Source organism: Salmo salar, chromosome ssa13 (assembly GCF_905237065.1).
Source record: "Salmo salar chromosome ssa13, Ssal_v3.1, whole genome shotgun sequence".
In the NCBI taxonomy this organism is placed as follows: domain Eukaryota; kingdom Metazoa; phylum Chordata; class Actinopteri; order Salmoniformes; family Salmonidae; genus Salmo; species Salmo salar.
Window position 1 is genome coordinate 62,719,774 of NC_059454.1, and position 23,506 is coordinate 62,743,279.

At 43.1% G+C, this 23,506-nt stretch overlaps 1 protein-coding gene across 5 annotated transcripts in view; it reads left to right on the forward strand.

Moving 5' to 3' along the window:
• The window catches only part of LOC106567549 (BRCA2-interacting transcriptional repressor EMSY), a 54,234-nt gene extending 32,568 nt beyond the window's left edge, over positions 1-21,666 (forward strand). For all 5 annotated transcript variants that reach the window (XM_014136993.2, XM_014136994.2, XM_014136995.2 and 2 more), the window contains 8 exons: positions 3,051-3,224; positions 4,622-4,826; positions 5,176-5,349; positions 17,531-17,689; positions 18,190-18,353; positions 18,638-19,201; positions 19,907-20,335; positions 20,462-21,666. In XM_014136993.2, the coding sequence (XP_013992468.2) occupies positions 3,051-3,224; positions 4,622-4,826; positions 5,176-5,349; positions 17,531-17,689; positions 18,190-18,353; positions 18,638-19,201; positions 19,907-20,335; positions 20,462-20,662 (2,070 nt within the window). In that variant the 3' untranslated portion in view covers positions 20,663-21,666. The remainder of the gene's footprint in view (positions 1-3,050; positions 3,225-4,621; positions 4,827-5,175; positions 5,350-17,530; positions 17,690-18,189; positions 18,354-18,637; positions 19,202-19,906; positions 20,336-20,461) is intronic.
• Positions 21,667-23,506: the final 1,840 nt, after the last annotated feature.

The following is a 23,506-nucleotide window of genomic DNA, read 5'->3' on the forward strand; positions in this document are numbered from 1 at the left end:
TCAGAATCTTTCAAATGTATTGACCCGACAACTTATTTCAGGTTTACAGGTAGTTTTAGTTTAGCCTTTCCGTCTGATCAGTCTATTGCTTTAAGTTTCATATTATACGTGAAGGTTTTTAATTTTAGTCATTTAGCAGACACTAGTATTAATAGCAACTTAGATTAAGACAACCACATATCACAGTCATAGTAAGTCAGTGCTAGTAAGAAAAGACCAGTGAAAGTGTTGGTGCAAGAAAGGCAAATGACTATGGTAGCGTGAGAAATGTCACCCTATTCCTGTTATAGTGCACTACTTTTGACCAAGGCCCATTGGGCTCTGGTCAAAAGTAGTCCACTATATAGGGAAACGGGTTCCATTTGGTACGTATGCTAATTAGGGCTGTCAAAGTTAATGCTAGCTTTAATGCGTTACAATTTTAATGTCGTTCATTTTGTTGACGCCATTAACGCATTTTTCTTAGTTTGATCCCCTGATCCTTATTTCAAATTCAAGCCCCGGCAGCCAATGCGCTAGTTTGACAACTAGATTACTAGCTAGCTACTTGTATGACTGATTGATGGATAATGCTATTAAGGGGCTTTTAAATGGCAAATTCTATTTTAAAACCCTCCCAGATGGCTCTCTGGATAAAAACCAAATTAATTTGTATCTACTGCAAGGCTGAATTTGTTTAGCACCGAAGTACATCGAGTCTTCGTTATAATTTACAAGCGAACAGACGCCAGAAATACAAGTAACGTGACTAGTAGCAATGTAGGACATCTTCGTCAGGCTAAGCTAGAAGTGTATGCACGCAGGAGGCCTGTGGACAAGTCGACGAGCATCACATAAGCAATAGCCAAGTGGATAGCTACAGCTTGCAGGCCAGTCGACAAGGCTTGAGGGATATCATTCGGATCTCATCGAATCACTCAAAGTATGAGTTACCCTCGAGCCAGAAGAATTCACGAGCTGTATGAAAGCGAGAGGGAAATGAAAGCGGAGGAGTTGAAACATGCAGCGGCTGTTGCTCTCACTTGAGACCAATGGACTTAAAAAAATATATGTACATATTTTACCTTTATTTAACTAGGCAAGTCAGTTAAGAACAAATTCTTATTTTCAATGACTGCCTAGGAACAGTGGGTTAACTGCCTTGTTCAGGGCAAAACAACAGATTTTTACCTTGTCAACTTGGGGATTCGATCTTGCAACCTTTTGTTACAAGTCCAACGCTCTAACCACTAGGCTACCTGCCACCTACTTTGGTGAGTAACCACAACTACCTTGGGGTTACTGCGCACCACATCGGTGAAAATTGGTCACTGCATTCACACCCTCTGGCCATAATGAAGACAGAAGAGGCACAATGCTGAAACGTACGCCAAGCATTTCATGGATGTAGCAAATCAGTGGGAACATTGAAAACAAAGTTACCACACTTTGCACAGACAGTGCATGGAACATGATTGCAGCTGCGAGACATCTTCCTTTTGAACACCTGCCCTGCACCATGCACAGTCTCCAAAGGTCCATCAGTGTCCCTACAGAACAGCGGGTTCGACAATGCCCTAGCCAAATGCTGAATTATTTTTGGGCATTTCAAACACAACCCACCAAACATTGCAGAACTAGGACAACAACAAGTTGCAAATGGGCAAAAGGTGTCATCACTTGCACAAGATGTCACAACAAGATGGAATTCCACTCTGGAAATGGTAAAGCGTGTCCGCAGAAACCAACAACCACTGAGAGATGCTCTGGCCGAACAGAAAACGAACATCACCATGCCAACCACAGCTGAACTGGACAAACTGCAGAAGCTGGAGCCGCAACTGGAGCCCTGCCGGTTATCTTTATCTCACTGTTAGTGTTATAATAATATTTTGTGTGTGTGAGAGAGAGAGAGAGCTAGTGTGTAAATTGTGTGTGCGAGAAAGAGAGCGGTGTGTCTGTATTAGTCTCTCACAATTGACTGAAGTGATTTTGAATGATCTTCCATTGCAGGCACTTGACTGAACTACATTTCCTGCTCAGTGGTGTTGCCCGCTTTGTGCCTGCTTTGTGCCATCTCCTTCGGGTGATGGAGAGCTCTGATGATGACCCTGCCTTAGTGGTAAGATTCATGCTGACATTCACAACAGACCTGGAGAAACGCAAGGAAAACACCAACCTCACATGGATGAAGATCGCCACAGCACTCGACCCAAGGTTTAAGGACCTGAAGTGCCTTCCCAGCCTGACGGGTGAGGTGTGGGCTTTGGTCAGCAACTTGCTGGAGGATGAGAGGCCTGCACAGCAACCTGATAAAGCAACAGAGTCAGAGCCACCAAAGAATAAAGCTGCCCTTTTCTTGTTCTTCTGAGCCTGATGAAGAGGAGTCCATTGAGAAATATATGGGGTGTTACAAAGTAGAGCCCAGCATCAACATGGAGGTATGTCCACTAGAGTGGTGGTCATAGTATGCAGGTGCACACACCAGGCTGGCCTGAATTGCACCAAGGTACCTGGCAACGCCTGCCACATCAGTGCCTTGTTGTTTTCACTCTCTGGACATATCGTACAAAAGAAGAGAGCAGCTTTATCATCATGTCAACAGGCTTGTTTGTCTTTGTAACTGGCTTAGTCAAAATAAATAGGAGGATGTCTGAAATGTATAGTCACAGGTTTATGTTCTGTGGAATTCATGACATTCTTGGACAGGTTTTTGCTCTTTGTCTTTTTTTGTCTTAGAGCCAACCCTCCAATAAGTAATTGGGAGAACAATCATTTGGAATGGATGAAGCTTTAATTGTGTGTGTGTGAATTTGAGGGAGCATTAGTAGGCCTACTGTGAGCATTAGTAAGTTACAGGACTTTTGTATTGATTAAGTTGTTAATGGTGACTATGCCATTAAAAACATTCTGACACAATGTTTTGTGTTTCAGTCACTACATGCCTATAACTTTTTTTTTTAAATTGAAAAATCTTTATTTAGCACCAAATTTGAGCAGAATTTAATCGCGATTCATTATTTTAATCGTTTGACAGCCCTAATCCTAATATGAATTTCTCTGTTCCTTAGGGTGAGAAGACCCTACAGGGTGTTCCGGGGTCCAAGCCAGCCATCATCACAGCCTCCAGACCCATCACCAAGATGATTGTGACACAGCCCAAAGGCATGGGTTCCGGGGTGCAGCCCACCACCACCAAGATCATCCCCACCAAGATAGTGTACGGCCAGCAGGGCAAGACCCAGGTCAGTACCAGACCAGCGACGTTTCAGCCGGTGTAGGGGGAAGTTGCCCCTTGACGCTGGGTCTTGGGTCTGTTTTGTCTTTCCCCCGACTAATGGATAGGATTGGGGGAGGGGAAACTGATCTTATATCTGTTTGTACCCAGGGGAAACTTCACCCCGTAGAGTCTCAGCCACCCAACAAGTAGTGTCAACAAGTGTGGAGTTTGCACTCAAAGCTCCTTTGTCTTGGATATTGAGTTTGAGTTTATTTTATTTTTACAGGGACAGTGCATATTAATCAACGTTTCAGTAAAAGTGCCGTTTTAGCCAGCCGGCTAATTTTCAACCGAAGTCCCTGGGCAGGTTATTAAAAACAATTATAATATAGACAATCATTGAGCAGTGAGCACATGCTGAGCAACATAGGACAAGCAAGACATAGAATACAGACAGAGCAACATAGAACAAAAAGCAACAAAGTGTTTCCACACCTCACAAGCTACAGACAACAGAGGTTTAAGGACCTGGAAAGCGGCAATACACAGCTAGGGATTATGTTCACAAATCTGATTGACCTTTAGCCATGTCTTCATGCATTTTGTGAAAGTGTGATATGTGGTGCAGTTATGTGTGTCTGATGGCAGTGTATTCCAGACTTTGGAAGCTCTCACAGAGAAAGCGGATTTACTAAAGGTGCTTTTCCTTAAGGGAACTATACAGACACCTCTCATGGCAGACCTTGTGGATCTGCTGCCATATGTTTGGGTTTTCTGTTTAACAAAAATACTAAGTGGAGGGGGAGCCAGGCCATTTAGGATCTTGAATACAAGACATGCGTCGGTATATTGCACAAGATTTTCCCAACTCAGGAGCTCATGCTTTCTGAGGATGTAACAGTGATGATGGCTCTTGGGCTTCCTATCAAGCACTTTGAGAGCCTGTTTGTAGACAGACTGAATAGGTTTTAATGTTGTACAGCAAGCTTGGGCCCAACTAGTCAAGCAGTATGTTAAGTGGGGGAGTATCATAGATTTGAAGTACAGTTTTGCTACCTCTGTAGTCAGACAATTTCGTATAAATCGGAAATTAGCTAGGTTGAATTTGGTTATTTGAATTACTTAATATTTAAATCTCTGTCTTGAATTACCAATACATCAAGTCAGTGGAGCTATAATTCAACAAATCAATGCTGTAGCTTTAAGATATTAAGTCTGTACTACTTTATATAGGCACATTAATTAACTGTATGATGTAAAAAAGGAACACCAGCCAGGACACTTGACAATGGTCTCATCTCTGCTTTACATTATGGAAAAAGTCAAATAAAAAAAATAAAAAATGTCCCTGGTGCCATTCACTGAGACTATTCTACGTGTGTAATATTGAATAATGTTTATTAACCTTTTATGCCTCTCCAGGTGCTAATCAAGCCCAAGCCCATCTTCCAAACAGCGGTTGTGAGCGAGCAGACCAGACAGCTGGTGAGCGAGACCCTGCAGCAGGCGTCCCGGGTGGCCGATGCGGGTCCGGCTTACGCACAGGAGAGGGCACTCAAGGATGAGTCGGGTGCCATCGCTGAGGGCAGGTCCCCGCCTGCCGAGGGCTCCCACGGAAGCGGTCACGGTACGTTGCATCACTCCACATCACAGAGCAAGAAATCCGTAATATAGTCTGCAGGCTAATTACGGGAACATAAGTCATGGTCAAGTTAAAACTGCTGTGTATAGCTCTTGCATTGTGGTCTCACACAGCCGTTACTACAGCCGTAATATGAAAGTGTATCTATTCTCACTAGTGTTCAACATTTCCCTTCACTTTCAAGTTTCAAATGGTAAAAGGTCCACTCACATAATATAATTGTTTCAGTTATTTCCTTCTACTTGAATGCCATGCCTAAATCGACTGGAATCTAAAGGGAATGAACCCAATTTGATAAAAAACATGAATTGCAATGGTTGTCATCTTCGATCAGACTCCCAGTCCGTAGTGCACATCATCTCCTCCAGGGGGCAGGATTGGGCCGAGCAGCATGAGGTGTCGGTGGAGTCCAGCCCAACCATCATCTACCGGGACGTGTCTACGGGTGACGTGTCCCAGTCGGCCACCTCGACCATCAAGGCCCTGCTGGAACTGCAGCAGACCACAGGTGACTGACCGTCGTCATCATGGCAACTATCACGCCACTTACCAGGGTTGGGGTCAATTCCATTTCAATTCACAAACTGAATTTATTGAATTGGAATTGGCCCTGCCACTAACTCTACTCTCTCTCATGTCAACATTACATTTTAGTCATTAAGCATACACTCTAACATACTCTCTAAAGGGCTCGACATTATGACTTGTCCTCTTGTCCGAGGCAAGTAAAACAAATAATTGAAGGAGATCCAGAATATCGATTTTTTTTAAATCACCCCAAAATCACTATCAAACAATTACTCCGATCAGAATTGGATCAGGTAGTGCACAGCAGGGGAGTACATGGTTGACATTCTGAGTAAATTGCTTATATTCCTATTTGCTATAGCCTATTTCAATAAATACGTTATAATAATTAACACAAAGCAAAATAACAATTTAGACAGAGCTAAGAGTCTTACCAAAGCAATGCAAAATATCCAGTCTGAGAATTGTTTGTTGAGACATTTTCATTGGCTAAATTAAATTAGATCTGTATTTTTAATTGTCTGTTCCATATTTAGTTCAAGATGGGTTATAAGGGTCTGTTGTAAAATAAATAACATCAGCCTATTTCAGTAATTTGTTGGGTAGGGTAGGCACTTGCCTTTTTTGGTAATTGCTGCCATATACTGTATCCTGTTCAGAACTTTTGAAGGTTTAAACTATTTCATTCTGTTGAGACATTTTCTTTGGCCAAATTAAGTTCTAACTGTCATGCTGTGTTTGCGCAATATTATAGCCTGCTCCTATATTCGTTATAAACAATGGATTGACTTACTTTTGATATTACCCTAATAAAGTTCAGAAACATTTGTAAAGGTTTGGTATGGCTATTAAGCTTTAGCTACTGCAAACCTGTGATATGAAGGCAGTGCGCACCAGCACTCCAATTGACTACCACAGTCGAACTTGAGGTGACGAAGAATGTTTCAGGCCTACCTGAGTTACTCCTAAAATCGAACAATATAATACTTATCTTTATATAAAATATTCTGATTGAAAATGTACAAATTAACCTCCTGTAAGTTTATATATGTATCGCAGACACAGTAGCCATCTAGCATAAAGAAATGCATGTCGGTGTCATAGCATGTCGCTGGCATATCTCTATCTCTCTGGGCATAGGCCTAAGCTTATCTTCCTTTTCTTTATTTATATATATAAACTCAGCAAAAAAAGAAACGTCCCTTTTTCAGGACCCTGTCTTTCAAAGTTATTGCGTAAAAATCCAAATAACTTCACAGATCTTCATTGTAAAGGGTTTCAACACTGTTTTCCATGCTTGTTCAATGAATCGTAAACAATGAATGAACATGCACCTGTGGAACGGTCGTTAAGGCACTAACAGCTTACAGACGGTAGGCAATTATGGTCACAGTTACTTAGAACACTGAAGAGGCCTTTCTACTAACTCTGAAAAACACCAAAAGAAAGATGCCCAGGGTCCCTGCTCATCTGCGTGAACGTGCCTTAGGCATGCTGCAAGGAGGCATGAGGACCGCAGATGTGACCAGGGCAATAAATTCCGATGTCCGTACTGTGAGACACCTAAGACAGCGCTACAGGACGGACAGCTGATCGTCCTCACAGTGGCAGACCATGTGTAACAACACCTGCACAGGATCGGTACATCCGAACATCACACCTACGGTACAGGATGGCAACAACAACTGCCCGAGTTATACCAGGAACTCACAATCCCTCCATCAGTGCTCAGACTGTCTGCAATGGGCTGAGAGAGGCTGAACTGAGGGCTTGAAGGCCTGTTGTAAGGCAGGTCCTCACCAGACAACAACGTCGACTATGGGCACAAACCCACCGTCGCTGGACCAGACGGGACTGGCAAAAAGTGCTCTTCACTGACGAGTCGCGGTTTTGTCTCACCAGGGGTGATGTTTGGATTCGCCTTTATCGTCGAAGGAATGAGTGTTACACCGAGGCCTGTACTCTGGAGCGGGATCGATTCGGAGGTGGAGGGTCCATCATGGTCTGGGGCAGTGTGTCACAGCATCATCGGACTGAGCTTGTTGTCATTGCAGGCAATCTCAACGCTGTGCGTTACAGGGAAGACATTCTCCTCCCTCGTGGTACCCTTCCTGCAGGCTCATCCTGACATGACCCTCCAGCATGACAATGCCACCAGTCAGACTGCTCATTCTGGGGGTGTGATTTCCTGCAAGACAGGAATTTCAGTGTTCTGCCAGCGACGAGCCTGGATCTCAATCCCATTGAGCACGTCTGGGACCTGTTGGATTTAAATTTCACATTTGTATAGTTATTCAGACCCTTTACTCAGTACTTGGTTGAAGCATCTTTGGCTGCGATTTACAGCCTCAAGTCTTCTTGGGTATGACGCTACAAGCTTGCCACACCTGTATTTGGGAAGTTTCTCCCATTCTTCTTTGCATATCCTCTCAAGCTCTGTCGGGTTGGATGGGGAGCGTTTCTGCACAGCTATTTTCAGGTCTCTCCAAAGATGTTTGACCGGGTTCAAGTCCGGGCTCTGGCTGGGTCACTCAAGGACATTCAGAGACTTGTCCCGAAACTACTCCTGCATTGTCTTGGCTCTGTGCTTAGGGTCATTGTCCTGTTGGAATGTGAGCCTTCACACCAGTCTGAGGTCCTGAGCGCTCTGGAGCATGTTTTCATCAAGGATCTCTCTGTACTTTGCAATGTTCATCTGTGCCTTGATCCTGACTAGTGTCCCAGTCCCTGCTGCTGAAAAACATCCCAACAGCATAATGCTACCACCACCATGCTTCACCGTAGGGATGGTGCCAGGTTTCCTCCAGATGTGACGCTTGGCATTCAGGCCAAAGAGTTCAATCTTGGTTTCATCAGTCCAGAGAATCTTGTTTGTCATGGTCTTAGTGCCTAGGTGCCTTTTGGCAATCTCCAAGCGGGCTGGCATGTGCCCTTTACTGAGGAGTGGCTTCTATCTGGTCACTCTACCATAAAAGCCTTATTGGTGGAGTGCTGCAGAGAAGGATGTCCTTCTGGAAGGTTCTCTCATCTCCACAGAGGAACTCTAGAGCTCTGTCAGAGTGACCATCGGGGTCTTGGTCACCTTCCTGACCAGGGCCCTTCTCCCCCCGATTGCTCAGTTTGGCCGGGCGGCAAGCTCGAGAAAGAGTCTTGGTTGTTCCAATCTTCTTCCATTGATGGAGGCCACTGTGTTCTTGGGGAACTTTAACCTCTTGGGGCTAGGTGGGACGCTAGCGTGCCACCCGTGGTGCACTCCATCAACAGCAGGTGCATTTCAAGAGCGGCAAATTTGAATCCAAATAAATGTCAAAATTCAAATTTTTCAAAAAAACAACTATGTTACACCATTTGAAAGATAAACATCTCCTTAATCTAACCACGTTTTACGATTTCAAAAAGGTTTTACGGCGAAAGCATAAATTTAGAGTATGTTAGGACAGTACATTTACAAGAGTTGTGTGTAATGTTTTGTCAAGTCAAAGACAGGGTCACCAAAACCATAAAACCAGCTAAAATGATGCACTAACCTTTTACAATCTCCATCAGATGACACTCCTAGGACATTATGTTAGACAATGCATGCATTTTTAGTTCTATCAAGTTGATATTTATATCCAAAAACAGCGTTTTACTATGGCATTGATGTTGAGGAAATCGTTTCCCTCCAATAACCGGCAGTCAAGTCAGCGTCACAAATTAAATAATTAAAATTAGAAAACATTGGTAAAATATTATATTGTCATTTAAAGAATTATAGATTTACATCTTTTGAACGCAATCAACTTGCCAGATTTAAAAATAACCTTACTGGGAAATCACACTTTGCAATAATCTGAGCACTGCGCCCAGAAAAATACGCGTTGCGATACAGACTAGACGTCATGTTGGGGAGATCTAAAATCGAAAATACTATGTAAATAATCCATTACCTTTGATTCTCTTCATCAGATGTCACTTCCAGGTATCACAGGTCCATAACGAATGTAGTTTTGTTCAAAAAAGCTCATCATTTATGTCCAAAAATCTCCGTCTCGTTAGCACATGATGTAAGCCAGCCGGACTTCTCGTCATGAACGAGGGGAAAAAATATATTTCCGTTCGTTCAAACATGTCAAACGTTGTATAGCATAAATCATTAGGGCCTTTTTAACCAGAACATGAATAATATTCAAGGTGGACGAATGCATACTCTTTTCTAACGTATTGGAACGAGGGTACCCAACATGAAGTAGCGCGCCAGGTGTCTAATGGGACATCACCGTTCCATGGCTCTTGTTCGGTCAGATCTCCCTCCAGAAGACTCAAAACACTTTGTAAAGGCTGGTGACATCTAGTGGAAGCAATAGGAAGTGCCAAAATATTCCTAAACCCCTGTGTTTTTCAATGGGATAGGTTTAAAGTCAATACAACACATCAGGTATCCACTTCCTGTCAGAAAATGTCTCAGGGTTTTGCCTGCCAAATGAGTTCTGTTATACTCACAGACACCATTCAAACAGTTTTGGAAACTTTAGAGTGTTTTCTATCCATATATAATAAGTATATGCATATTCTAGTTACTGGGTAGGATTAGTAACCAGATTAAATCGGGTACATTTTTTTTATCCAGACGTGCAAATGCTGCCCCCTAGACCCAACAGGTTAATGCTGCTGAAATGTTTTGGTACCCTTCCCCAAATCTGTGCCTTGACACAATATTGTCTCTGAGCTCTACGGACAATTCCTTCTACCTCATGGCTTGGTTTTTGCTATGACATGCACTGTCAACTGTGGGACCTTATATAGACAGGTGTGTGCCTTTCCAAATCATGTCCAATCAATTGAATTTACCACACGTGGACTCCAAACAAGTTGTAGAAACATCTCAAGGATGATCAATGGAAACAGGATGCACCTGAGATGAATTTCGAGTCTCATAGCAAGGGGTCTGAATACTTATATAAATAAGGTATTTTTTTATTTATTTTTAATAACATTTTTATAAATATTTTACTAACAAATAAAATCAATCGATCAATATAGATTTTGTAGCAGCAATTTGATGACTGGAAAGAGATAGTTATATATATAGTTATATATATAGTTATATGTATTGTGGTGTTAAACGCAAACCATGATATTTTTGTGCACAAAGTCTGTATGATTTGTTAAGTGGTTGTGTGGTGCATTGGCACAATTTGTTGCATATATAATACAATTGAAAAAATATGATTATAAATATAGCAACTAAATATAACTTAAGACCTTCGCTTCATGCAGTTATACATATGCTTCATTACACAATTTAATTTATGGATTCTGCCAATGATATTTCAGCTGGAGCTTTTGTTGCGAGTGGCATGTTAATGACAGATCGGGATCTCAATGCATTTTTTGTTTAAATTACTATACATTTTGTGGTGTGCAGACCTCTACAATCAACCTGATACCCCCAAATAAACAATTTTGGACAAGCCTGAATCAATCACGGGCGCAGTTGACCACCCCTCTCCCTCCCGGCACTCATTCTTCTGCCGTTTCTTCATTTTCTTCTTCAGATAGTGTTTCAGTTCGTCCGAGTGGATGGCCCTTGATAATATCCTGATTCCGATATCTGGGGAATAATCTGATTTCCCCAAGCAGACAAATCTCTCACCTGAGCCACCACCATATTTTACAGTCCATTATGTCTTGTCCATTTTCCGACCAGTACAACAGCCGCATGAGAGAAGTTAGGACGGGATCTCTCCATGCTCACTGCACGTGATCTCATGTCGCACTCCTGAGAGTGCTTCGACTGGATACTGTGCACATGTTGCTGGCTCGGACTCAGGTTTCAGGTAGAAGTGGTGAAGGACCATAGTGAACGCCATTGTTGCCATTACTTCAGGCGGTTAGAGGGGGTGAGGCTCACACTGTTCTTGGTCAAATTATCCCTTCCATGCATCTAGATACCATCTGTGGTCACCTTCACCATAACCTTGAGAGCGGACAGACCAAAACAATGGTTTAGTTTAGGGCATTTCTGATTCAGGAAATCCAGACAAATTATTCACTGTATGACAAATTATTACTTCTGGAGGCGAAAGAAACAAACACCTATTTAGGAGAGGTGCTGGCTCACGGAATGGAACGCTTAAAAAAGTAAAGGCGAGCCGTACACTCTAGGAGCTCAGATGCTAAATATTTATGTCCAACGTTTCGACAGACAAGCTGTCTTCATCGGGGTATAATGACAAACACTGCGGGATGACTCATTTATATAGTGTCAAAAGACACACAGGTGTCTGTAATCATGGCCGGGTGTTGCCTGATATCATTGGTTAATTCTCATATATTAAAATAGCATACAAAAAACATAAATGGATAGCGTACGATCATAGATACAAGTTGGCTACATAAGTCTACAAACATTTTACAATAGCAAAATCACAATCACAAGAATGGCTTCAGCATTCTTCACTCATGCTGCCAAACATACCCTCGTAAAACTGACCATCCTACCGATCCTCGACTTCGGTGATGTCATTTACAAAATAGCCTCCAATACCCTACTCAACAAACTGGATGCAGTCTATCACAGTGCCATCCGTTTTGTCACCAAAGCCCCATATACTACCCACCACTGTGACCTGTACGCTCTCGTTGGTTGGCCTTCGCTTCAAAATCGTCGCCAAACCCACTGGCTCCTTATCTCCGCTCACTGGTCACCATAGCAGCACCCACCTGTAGCACGCGCTCCAGCAGGTATATCTCTCTGGTCACCCCCAAAGCCAATTCCTCCTTTGGCCGTCTCTCCTTCCAAGTTCTCTGCTGCCAATGACTGGAACGAACTACAAAAATCTCTGAAACTGGAAACACTTATCTCCCTCACTAGCTTTAAGCACCAGCTGTCAGAGCAGCTCACAGATTACTGCACCTGTACATAGCCCATCTATAATTTAGCCCAAACAACTACCTCTTCCCCTACTGTATTTATTCATTTTGCTCCTTTGCACCCATTATTGATTTCTACTTTGCACTTTCTTCTACTACAAATCTACCATTCCAGTGTTTTACTTGCTATATTGTATTTACTTTGCCACCATGGCCTTTTTTGCTTTACTTCCCTTATCTCACCTCATTTGCTCACTTTGTATATAGACTTATTTTTCTACTGTATTATTGACTGTTTGTTTTACTCCATGTGTAACTCTGTGTTGTTGTATGTTGTCGAACTGCTTTGCTTTATCTTGGCCAGGTCGCAATTGTAAATGAGAACTTGTTCTCAACTTGCCTACCTGGTTAAATAAAGGTGAAATAAATAAAAAATTAAAAAAGATCAGTCTACATTGAGACTGAAGGGAGCAAGGGTCTTTCAATTAAAGATTCAGGCAGCCTCTGGTTTTAACAATAAGTTGTCAGTCACCCCCTCTCCTAGGGACGGTGACATTTTCGATGCCAATATAACGTAGTGACGAAATCAAGTGGTTTTCTTCCAAAAAGTGGACCGCAACTGGGTAAGTCGAGTTTTTGCACCTAATGGTGCTACGATGCTCCTAGATACGTACTTTTAATTTGCGCTTTGTTTTACCCACATATTTTTTTACCACAAGGACAAGTTATAAGATAACTGCCTTAGTGGAGCACGTGATAACACCTTTTATTGGGATCTGTTTCCCTGTTTGGGGGTGTTTGAAGGATCTACATTTATAAGTGCCATTACATTGAGCACAGCCATTACACTTGTAGTTTCCATCCAGTAGGGGCACAAATACACGTTGTGCAGGGATATCTTGAGGTGGTAAATCAGAGTTTACCAATTGATCTCTGAGGTTTCTGCCCCGCGAGAATACGACCAAGAGAAGGTCCGAAAACACATTACTGATATTGTCATCAGATCTTAGAACGTGCCAATGTTTGAACGATTCCTTTAATTTGTTCAGAGCACTTTGAATAGCGGGGTAGTTAGAACGCAAGAATGCTTATTTTTGCGAGACTGACCTTGAAAAAGGTCATGTTTTGTTTAGAATTTTCTCAATGGCAGTATTAATCTGACCATTTTGTACCCCCTCTCCTTGAATTTTCTTTGCGTCTCAGCCATATGTTTTTTGTATTGAGAAAATTCTAAACAAAACGAGACATGACCTTTTAAGGTCAGTCTCGCAAAAATAAGCATTCTTGCGTTCTAACTAACCGCTATTCAAAGTAAAATAGACTAGAGACAGGTTTCCTTCATTCAGGGGCAGCACTCTCTCCTTCTCGTGGTCTGAATCACACATAGGACTGTTGATAAATTATAAACTTCTTCCTAATTTTCAGTGTTTACATATTACATTTAAATGTCACCCAATGTCTCTAGCTTTTCTAGTGAGGGTGATCAGGCCTCACCAGGAAGTCAGAACTGAAGTCAGAGGTCATTCAACCCCATTAAGTGAGTTTCTTTCCCGGTACTTCAGACCCATTATTTAAAGACATTTGAAACATTTAGTGTACCAGGTTTACATTGGATTTTTAGTACATTTCTTATCAAGAGAATTTACACGTGTGCAACCAAAACTCGGATAATAGATACCTACTAAAATGTCATTCCTGTGCCCTTTTAAGGGGCATCTTTCTAACCCATGAAAAACCCACTAAAAGCAAATAAAAAGACCCCGCAATTAATCAAACGGTATTAACACTACTAACAAATATTCATACCAGGTGGGCTGTTTGTGGGTGTTAGGGTAAAAATAAACAAAATGGCCAGGCCTTACTTAATTTGGGGGCGCCCTTAACAGCCGGATCCGGGTACCTTTATACTGTATAGTACAGTCTCAATAACTGCTCTCCTAAGGCACCTGCCTCAGAAATCCTTTCAAAGGGAGAGATACAGAATCATTGGTAAACATGTAAAAAAAAAAAAATGGATTGTGCAACATTTACCCATTTTATTATTTTCAAAATTCAAGCTCTGTCAAATTGGTTGTTGATCATTACTAGACAACAATTTTCATTTCTTGCCATAGATTTTCAAGAAAATGTATGTCAAAACTGTAACTTGGCTGCTCAGGAGTAATTACTGTCTTCTTGGTAAGCACCTCCAATGTAGATTTGGCCTTGTGTTTTAGGTTATTGTCCTGCTGAAAGGGGAATTAATCTCCTAGTGTCTGGTGGAAAGCAGACTGAACCAGGCTTTTGTCTAGGATTTTGCCTGTGTTTACCTCCATTAATTTTTTTTATCCTGTTAAACTCCCCAGTCCTTAACGATGGTAAGCATACCTATAACATGATGCAGCCACCACCATGCTTGAAAATATGGAGAGTGGTACTCAGTAATATGTTGTATTGGATTTGCCCCAAGCATAACACTTTGTATTCAGGACAAAAAAGTGAAAAAACATATAAGTTGTGGGAATTTTGGCCTATTCCTCCTGACAGAGCTGGTGTAACTGAGTCAGGTTTTTAGGCCTTCTTGCTCGCACATGCTTTTTCAGTTCTGCCCAGAAATTTTCTATGGGATTGAGGTCAGGGCTTTGTGATGGCCACTCCAATACTTTGACTTTGTTGTCCTTAAGCCATTTTGCCACAACTTTGGAAGTATGCTTGGGGTCATTGTCCATTTGGAAGACCCATTTGCGACCAAGCTTTAACTTCCTGACTGATGTCTTGAGATGTTGCTTCAATATATCCACATCATTTTCCTGCCTCATGATGCCATCTATTTTGTGAAGTGCATAAGTCCCTCCTGCAGCAGAGCACCCCCACAACATGATGTTGCCACCCCCGTGCTTCATGGTTGGGATGGTGTTCTTCGGCTTGCAAGCCTCCCCCTTTTTCCTCCAAACATAACGATGGTCATTATTGCCAAACAGATACATTTTTATTTCATCAGACCAGAGGACATTTGTCCAAAAAGTACGATCTTTGTCCCCATGTGCAGTTGCAAACCGTAGTCTGGCTTTTTTATGGCGGTTTTGGAGCAGTGCCTTCTTCCTTGCCTAGCGGCCTTTCAGGTTATGTCGATATAGTACTCGTTTTACTGTGGATGTAGATACTTTTGTACCTGTTTCCTCCAGCATTTTCACAAGGTCCTTTGCTGTTGTTCTGGGATTGATTTGCACTTTTCGCACCATAGTACGTTCATCTATAGGAGACAGAACGTGTCTCCTTCTTGAGCGGTATGACGGCTTCATGGTCCCATGGTGTTTATACTTGCGTACTATTGTTTGTACAGATGAACGTGGTACCTTCAGGCGTTTGGAAATTGCTCCCAAGGATGAACCAGACTTGTGGAGGTCTACAATTGTTTTCTGTGGTCTTGACTGATTTCTTTTGATTTTCCCATGATGTCAAGCAAAGAGGCACTGAGTTTGAAAGTAGGCCTTGAAATACATCCACAGGTACACCGCCAATTGAATCAAATTATGTCAATTAGCCTATCAGAAGCTTCTAAAGCCATGACATCATTTTCTGGAATTTTCCAAGCTGTTTAAATGCACAGTCAATTTAGTGTATGTAAACTTCTGACCCACTGGATTTGTGATACAATGAGTTTTAAGTGAAATAATCTGTCTGTAAACAATTGTTGGAAAAATCACTTGTGTCATGCACAAAGTAGATGTCCTAACCGACTTGCCAAAACTATAGCTATAGTTTTAATGACTCCAACCTAAGTGAATGTAAACTTCCGACTTCAACTGTAGGTATTCAGACCCTTTGCTATGAGACTCGAAATTGATCTCAGGTGCATCATGTTTCCATTGATCATCCTTGAGATGTTTCTACAACTTGATTGGAGTCCACCTGTGGTAAATTCAATTTTTTGGACATGATTTGGAAAGGCACACACCTGTCTGTTTAAGGTCCCACAGTTGACAGTGCATGTCATACCAGAAACCAAGCCATGAGGTTGAAGGAATTATCCGTAGAGCTTCGTGACAGGATTGTGTCGAAGCACAGATCTGGGGAAGGGTACCAAAACATTTCTGCAGCATTGAAGGTCCCAGAGAACACAGTGGCCTCCATCATTCTTAAATGGAAGAAGTTTGGAACCGTCAAGATACTTCCTAGAGCTGGCCGCCCGGCCAGAGTGAGAAAGATTCTCTGGTCTGATGAAACCAAGATTGAACTCTTTGGCCTAAATACCAAGTATCACATCTGGCGGAAACCTGGCACCATCCCTACAGTGAACCGTGGTGGCAGCAGCATGCTGTGGGGATGTTTTTCAGCGACAGGGACTGAGAGACTAGTCAGGATCAAGGGAAAGATGAAAGAAGCAAAGTCCCGAGAGATCCTTGATGAAAACCTGCTCCAGGACCTCAGACTGGGGCGAAGGTTCACCTTCTAACAGGACAATGTCCCGAAGCACACAGCCAAGACAAAGCAGTAGTGTCTTCGGGACAAGTCCCTGTATGTCCTTGAGTGGCCCAGCCAGAGCCCGGACTTGAACCCGATCAGACATCTCTGGAGAGACCTGAACATAGCTGTGTCGTGATGCTCCCCATCCAACCTGACAGAGCTTGAGATGATCTGCAGAGAAGAATGGGAGCAACTCCCCAATTACAGGTGTGCAAAGCTTGTAGTGTCATACCCAAGGAGACTTGAGGCTGTAATTGCTACCAAAGGTGCTTCAACAAAGTACTGAGTAAAGGGTCTGAATACTTATGTAAATGTGATATTTCAGTTTTCTATTTTTCATACGTTTGCAAAGATATTTTTGCTTTGTCATTGTGGGGTATTGTGTGTAGATTGAGGGGGGGGACTATTAATACATTTTAGAATAAGGCTGTAATGTAAGAAAGTGGAAAAAGTCAAGGGGTCTGAATACTTTCCGAATGGTATGTATGTATGTATGTATGTATGTATGTATGTATGTATGTATGTATGTATGTATGTATGTATGTATGTATGTATGTATGTATGTATGTATGTATGTATGTATGTATGTATGTATGTATGTATGTATGTATGTATGTTTTGATATTGATTACTGCACTGTTGGATAGAGTATGCAATTTAAGCATTTCACTGTACTTGTGCATGTGACAATTAAACTTGAACTTGGGACGATAGTCCCAGCTCCCGACACCTGAGTTTTCAGACTGCTCCGAACTCTAATTCACATATAAGCGACAGTACTTTGTCACCCCACTTCCCTCCAATATAAATGGAGTAGGTTATGAGATGATTGTCACTATCAATCTCTATTGCCCGCACAGTGAAGGAGAAAGGGGAGGCCAAGCCCAGGCAGCAAACCATAGACCTGAGCCAGATGGCTGTTCCCCTTCAGTTGGCCCAGGAGAAGAAGCAGCAGGCCCTTGGCTCCCCCGAGATGTCCACTGTAGAGGCTGAACCACCCATTAAATATATCACTGCCGGTACGTGACCTGACCACTCAGTATTTCCCAAATGGCACCCTATACAGTAGTGCACTATATCGAGCAGGGCTGTTCAATTCCGGTCCTGGAGTGTCGAAACACTTCTGTTTTTTGTTTATACCTAGTAGTGAATTGCTCTCACTAGGTGTCCCAGGTCTGAATTAGTCCCCTATTAGGAGAGGATGAAAACCAGAAGTGTTTCGGCCCTAAATGGATGTTGTTCACAATGTGTTGTTAAATACATTGAAGTATATCATACTTAGTCACCACTTAATAAAGGTATTACACCATGGATGTAAAATAATGCAATTTTCTGCTCATGTATTCTTCAGGGGTTTACACACAATTGTTGCCTCCGCCCTAACCCGGCTAAAATTAGCTAAGTGAAAAAACAACAGGCTGTTCGGTACTTCCCCATGCTCACTAAGGAATGGCTCGAAGTGATGCATTTCATGTCGATTAGTTTTATTCCATGTGTATGACTGTCTAACTTTGTGCAGGTAAAGCCAGCAGGGCCGGACCGTCCTCTGGAGGCTTGGAGGACATGGTCATGTCCGCTAGCCAGCAGCAGGGGGCGCCCTCGCAAAACACCAGTCACACCCCCGTGGTGGTTAATTCCATCCCTACCTCCTCTACAGTCACCGTCACACGCATTGTCCAACTGGTGAGAGAAATGCCTACCTAGAATGCATGACCTTGTCAGTCTTTGTATTCTTCTTCACCTATGTTTTTTTTATCAAAATATTTTTTTTCCAAATTGTATAGTTTATAGATAGTGGATGTTATACTCATTATCTCACTGTCATATGATCCCACTGTTCACTGGGTAAGTGTTCCAGTGTATCAATATGCATATATCTATCTATCCATCTACCAGTATTATATATTCTGGTATGCATTAGTTTCTTTGACTTGTGACACTAGTCTCAATGTACATTGTTATTCCAGGCTTCGGCGGGCCAGCTGATCCACAGTAAGCAGGCGGAGGAGACTGGGATGGAGGAGGGCGAACTGGAGGGGGACACCCTGGACCCCCAGACGGGCCTGTTCTACCGCTCTATCCAACCCGCTGCAGCCCAGCCCCCCGCCCCCCAGCCCCACACACACCCCCACCACCAAAGCCAGTCACACCTGGCGCCCCAGTTGGAGCAGGGCAGACACATACCCCACTCCACCCAAACCCCACCCCCACAGCTACACAGCAAGCCCCAGATGAGCCTGCCTTCCACCGCCACAGTGGCGAAGAAGCCACCCCAGCTCCAAGAGCAGTACCAGCCCAAGCCTCAGGCTCCAGGGCAGAGCCTGAAGGAGAGACCCTCCTCTGCCTTGGGATCTCCCCAGCTGGCAAGCCTGGGCACCCCCACCAAGCCTCCCTCACTCACCCCCCAGCTCCCCAAGTTGCAGCAGGCGCCCACCTCCCACCACAGGCCCATCCACACACAGCTGTCCCAGCCGCCGCCATTACAGGCCCACCACCCGGTGGGTGCAGACAAGACTCCTGCCACAAGCCAGGTGAGTACCCTCCCTCTTTGATGCACATCCAGGGTCATGTGCCTATTTGATTTATTTTGACATTTTATTTGTCCGGGACAGATCCGGTTGACAAAGTGGATCATCAATAGTCAGATGCGTTGTGCCATAATGCTTTAGAATAGAACTTCATTTAAACTTTATTTGCCCTCGAGATGGATTTTGTCCTGCGCATTTAAAAGCATTTGCAATACACAGATGTACATAGTTCCCATTCCATACAGAAATAAGACGTGTTAATCCTGTGCTTATTCACAGCACCTGTCCCTTGATATGCCTTTAAGATAAAAAAGATAAGACGGAGCTCTGAGCACCGTGCCTCAATGCTCAATTCCCTTCCAATCACATCATCGTTATTTGTACAGCAGGGCAGGGAGCCTGACAAAACCTTCAAAGCCCTCCACTTATGACCACCTGAAAAGAAATTCCCATTGTTTTTCTTTCAAAAGGAGCACCTGGGCTTTAGTTTTCCCATGCCCTACTCTAGTTTCAACCATAGAAATATAATTACTAGAATGGGAAAAGCCCTTTCAGACCATGGCAATTTGACTAACACTCATGGGTACATTCAATATGGCTGCATGTCCACTCATTACAAAATGTTGACTTGAATGTCAATATCTGTTTTAGTAATTATATTTCTATGGTTCCAACCACATCTGTTTTTGCCTCTCTCTCCCAACACAGGCGCCAATCATCACCCAGGGCGCCAGCGTCACCAAGATCACCTTCGGCAGTAGCAGCAGCCACCAGTCCCCGCCCGTATCCAGCAGCGGTGAGGCCACTGCCAAGCTGGTCCCTGCCGAGCCCAGCAGCTCAAGCTCGTCCGGTGGCGAGAAGCCCTCTGTCTCGGACATCCTTAAGATCTCCATGATGGAGGCAGAGATCGACCCCAGCGCCGAGCCCATGGTGGTGGACTCGTCCAGTGACTGCAGCCCCTACATAAAGGGCTTGGGGGCAGGGGGAGGCTCAGGGGCGCTTGGGGGCTCAGGCCCGGTCATAAGCAGCTCAGGGGCCTCCCTGCATCACTCGTCCCACTCCAAGCCCCTGCATGACCAGTTTAGCCGCATCCAGGGCCTAGCGGCCAAGAGCAAAGAGAACATGGACGTCATTGAGGTAAATTGCTGTGAGACATATGATAAACATTTCTGAAACATAGCTTTTTATAGAACACCACTCATCATCTCAGCTTTAAACATCTATCATCAATAAAAGCTAAACATGCGCTACTCCACTCCCCAGGTGATCCCTCAGTACTCCATCATGCCAGACTCCAGTCAGTCCAACGTGGTGGTGGAGCCTAGCGGCTTCCTGGAGATCACAGACTACACCAGCCAGCGGCTGGACGAGGAGAGCATCATGGAGCAGGAGGTGGACAGCAGCAACGACGAGGCCACCGCTGTCAGCCCCATGGAGGAGGGCTGCCCCGACCAGTCCCAGTGACACCATCACTTGTGACGGGAATGACGTTGTGGCTTTGGTGTGAAGGGGATGATCTTGGTGTGACAGGGAAGATTTGGAAATGATCATGACTGTGTCATCATGGTTACCTAAGGACTAAACATCAAGCGGACACAAATGTGTGATAACTGCGCAAGGACTTTTCTGTTTTTTTATTTTTTATTTCATTGAGCAGCAACTTCATAAATATGCCTGGATGATGTCAGATAAGGCTTTGTGAAGAACTTAAAGGCCTGGAAAGAAGGGAATTTTTTATTTTATTTTATTTAAGAGTCAAAGGGAATCGAAGAGAGACCTAAGTCAACCCTAGCTAAGCTGAATGGCTGCCTTGTGTACAGGTGAAGTTGACCAGGAACTGCATCCAGGAAAAAAAGGACAATGTTTTTTGATAATTTCGAAGTGGACATTTTGTATTCACTGAATTGGCATTTTAGTAAAGCAATGCTGTGTTCAGGAGCTTAAAAAGTTGATGTGGCTCTTCTGGTCATTTATTTAAAACTTTATTTAACACTTTTATAGCAAGACAATATTAAACTGGAAATGGGACCTAGCCTGAAACATGACCACATTTTAAGAATGTGCATCTACTTAACTCAACAAAATAAGTAGAGGAAGTTGGACTGACCTTGCTGTAATTATGCTGATTCATTGTGCTTGCATAGCGGTATTTGTTGAACACCATTTTTGATTGGCAAAGCCTTTTGTTGTTTTTTAAGGTACATTTTAATACATGACATAACTGTACACATACCGTTTGTTTATAGTGGGCACGTGCATGCTAAATAACACAAATGTAAATGATAAAGTGCTTGTAGTAAGCCTTGATGAATTAGCACTTTGTAGTTGATATTGTTGGTAAGAACATTGTTGGAAGAAAAATATTTTAAAAAATCACCCATGTTCCTTCAATGGTGTTTCTGTTTTGTGTTCTCTCTTCGTGTAACGTTTAGAATTTTAACTGTATAAACTTTTATACAAAAACGGAACTGTTTTTCTGTTCTCTCATTTACCTTTACTGCACTCTTTAACTAAGGTTAAAGATGGACTGCACACAATTTTGCGTTCCCTTGATGAATTTCGTTTTGTACATAATCCGGGGACCTGCAGTCCATATTAATGAAACAACCTGTCAACATGAGGAAATCACCCATGTTTAAGCGAAACATTTTCTTTTGGCTGAATAAATTTTTTAAAACGTCACTGTTTGCCATAGTAGATGCTGCATCATATCATAGGGGTAAAAAAAAAAGCATCAACTGAGGACTTTGTGGGCAGTGGTGGAGGCTAGATGTATGCCATACAGTTTCTAGCCTAAGGTATGTGTACGTTTGGAAGTTTCGGTGGATACCAGCACCCGTATGATAGTACCATAATAGTGTGGATTGTATAATGGCAAGCTATATAGGTTTTGTGAGTGTTTTATACCACATAGTTGGGCTAAGTGCTATGTAATCAGCAATTGGGGTTAGAGGCTTGCCATTGTGCTAACTAGCCCACAGAGCATCAGTGTACAACTGGCTCATAGGGTGATTTTGCACTCTCTCTCCGGGCTTCTGCAAATCTTCCCATGTAAGTCTGGGGACTTTCCATATCCGGATATCACTGAAGCGTATTCCACAGGGAGTATACCCAAGGCAGGATGACGTAGGCCAACAACTAGCTCTCCCCTCATTGACTTTGTTGAGGAGAGGTTAGCATTGTGTGCTAACAAATGACATCAGTAGTCAAAAGATGGTTCAAGTGGTTCTGGCTGAACATGTGACAAGCGCCTGTTTTGTAAATAAAAATGTAAAATGATACCTCAAAATTAACATGAATCCTAGCAGCATGCTAATCATGCCTCAAAGCCTTAGTTTTCCAAAGTATGTAAGTACATGTAACCGATGTGAAATGGCCAGCTAGTTAGCGGGGTGCGCGCTAATAGTGTTTCAATCGGTGTCGTCACTCGCTCTGAGACCTTGAAGTAGTTGTTCCGCTTGCTCTGCAAGGGTCGCGCCTTTTTTTGAGCGATGGGTAACGATGCTTCGAGGGTGACAGTTGTCGATGTGTGCAGAGGGTCCCTGGTTTGAGCCCAGGTAGGGGCGAGGAGAGGGAAGGAAGCTATACTGTTACATTGATGCTGTTGACCCGGATCACTGGTTGCTGCGGAAAAGGAGGAGGTCAAAAGGGAGGCGAGAGTAACCGATGTGGAGTGCGCGCTAATAGCGTTTCAATCGGTGATGTCACTCGCTCTGAGACCTTGAAGTAGTTGTTCATCTTGGATCAGTTGGATCATCTTATCCTTTTTTGAGGCTTTTAAAGTGTTTATTACACTGATTTTGAACATTCAAAGCAACTGAGAAACATCCATGGCAGGAACCTTAGCTTGGCTGGCACCACCACCAATCAGCCTACACCACTGTGTGCACACCTGTCATTACTGTGACAATTAGCGTTGCCATGTCAGCAAATGACTGCTGTCTGAACACACACATTCAATTTGGGCACATGTAACTTGCTGTTTGGACAGTCAGTATTCCAAAACGGATATGAAAAACAAAACTTATTTAAGCATTAAGGCCTGCAGTGTGAACAAGGCTTAAGAGAGATAAGGAAGTGAGGTCACACGGGAAGCCCCTTGTGGGATGTCATAGCAAAAGCTGATTGAACTATTTGTTTGGTCATGATGAATGTCAATTAGTATCCACTGTATCTGAACCCTGTTCCAATTTATTCCATTGAATACAATTTTTCCATTGAATACAAAGTTATATTCAGCAGTCTCAACTGCTGAATATAACTTCATAAAAGAGGAACTGAGAGCACTTTCACTGCCATGCGTGTGGT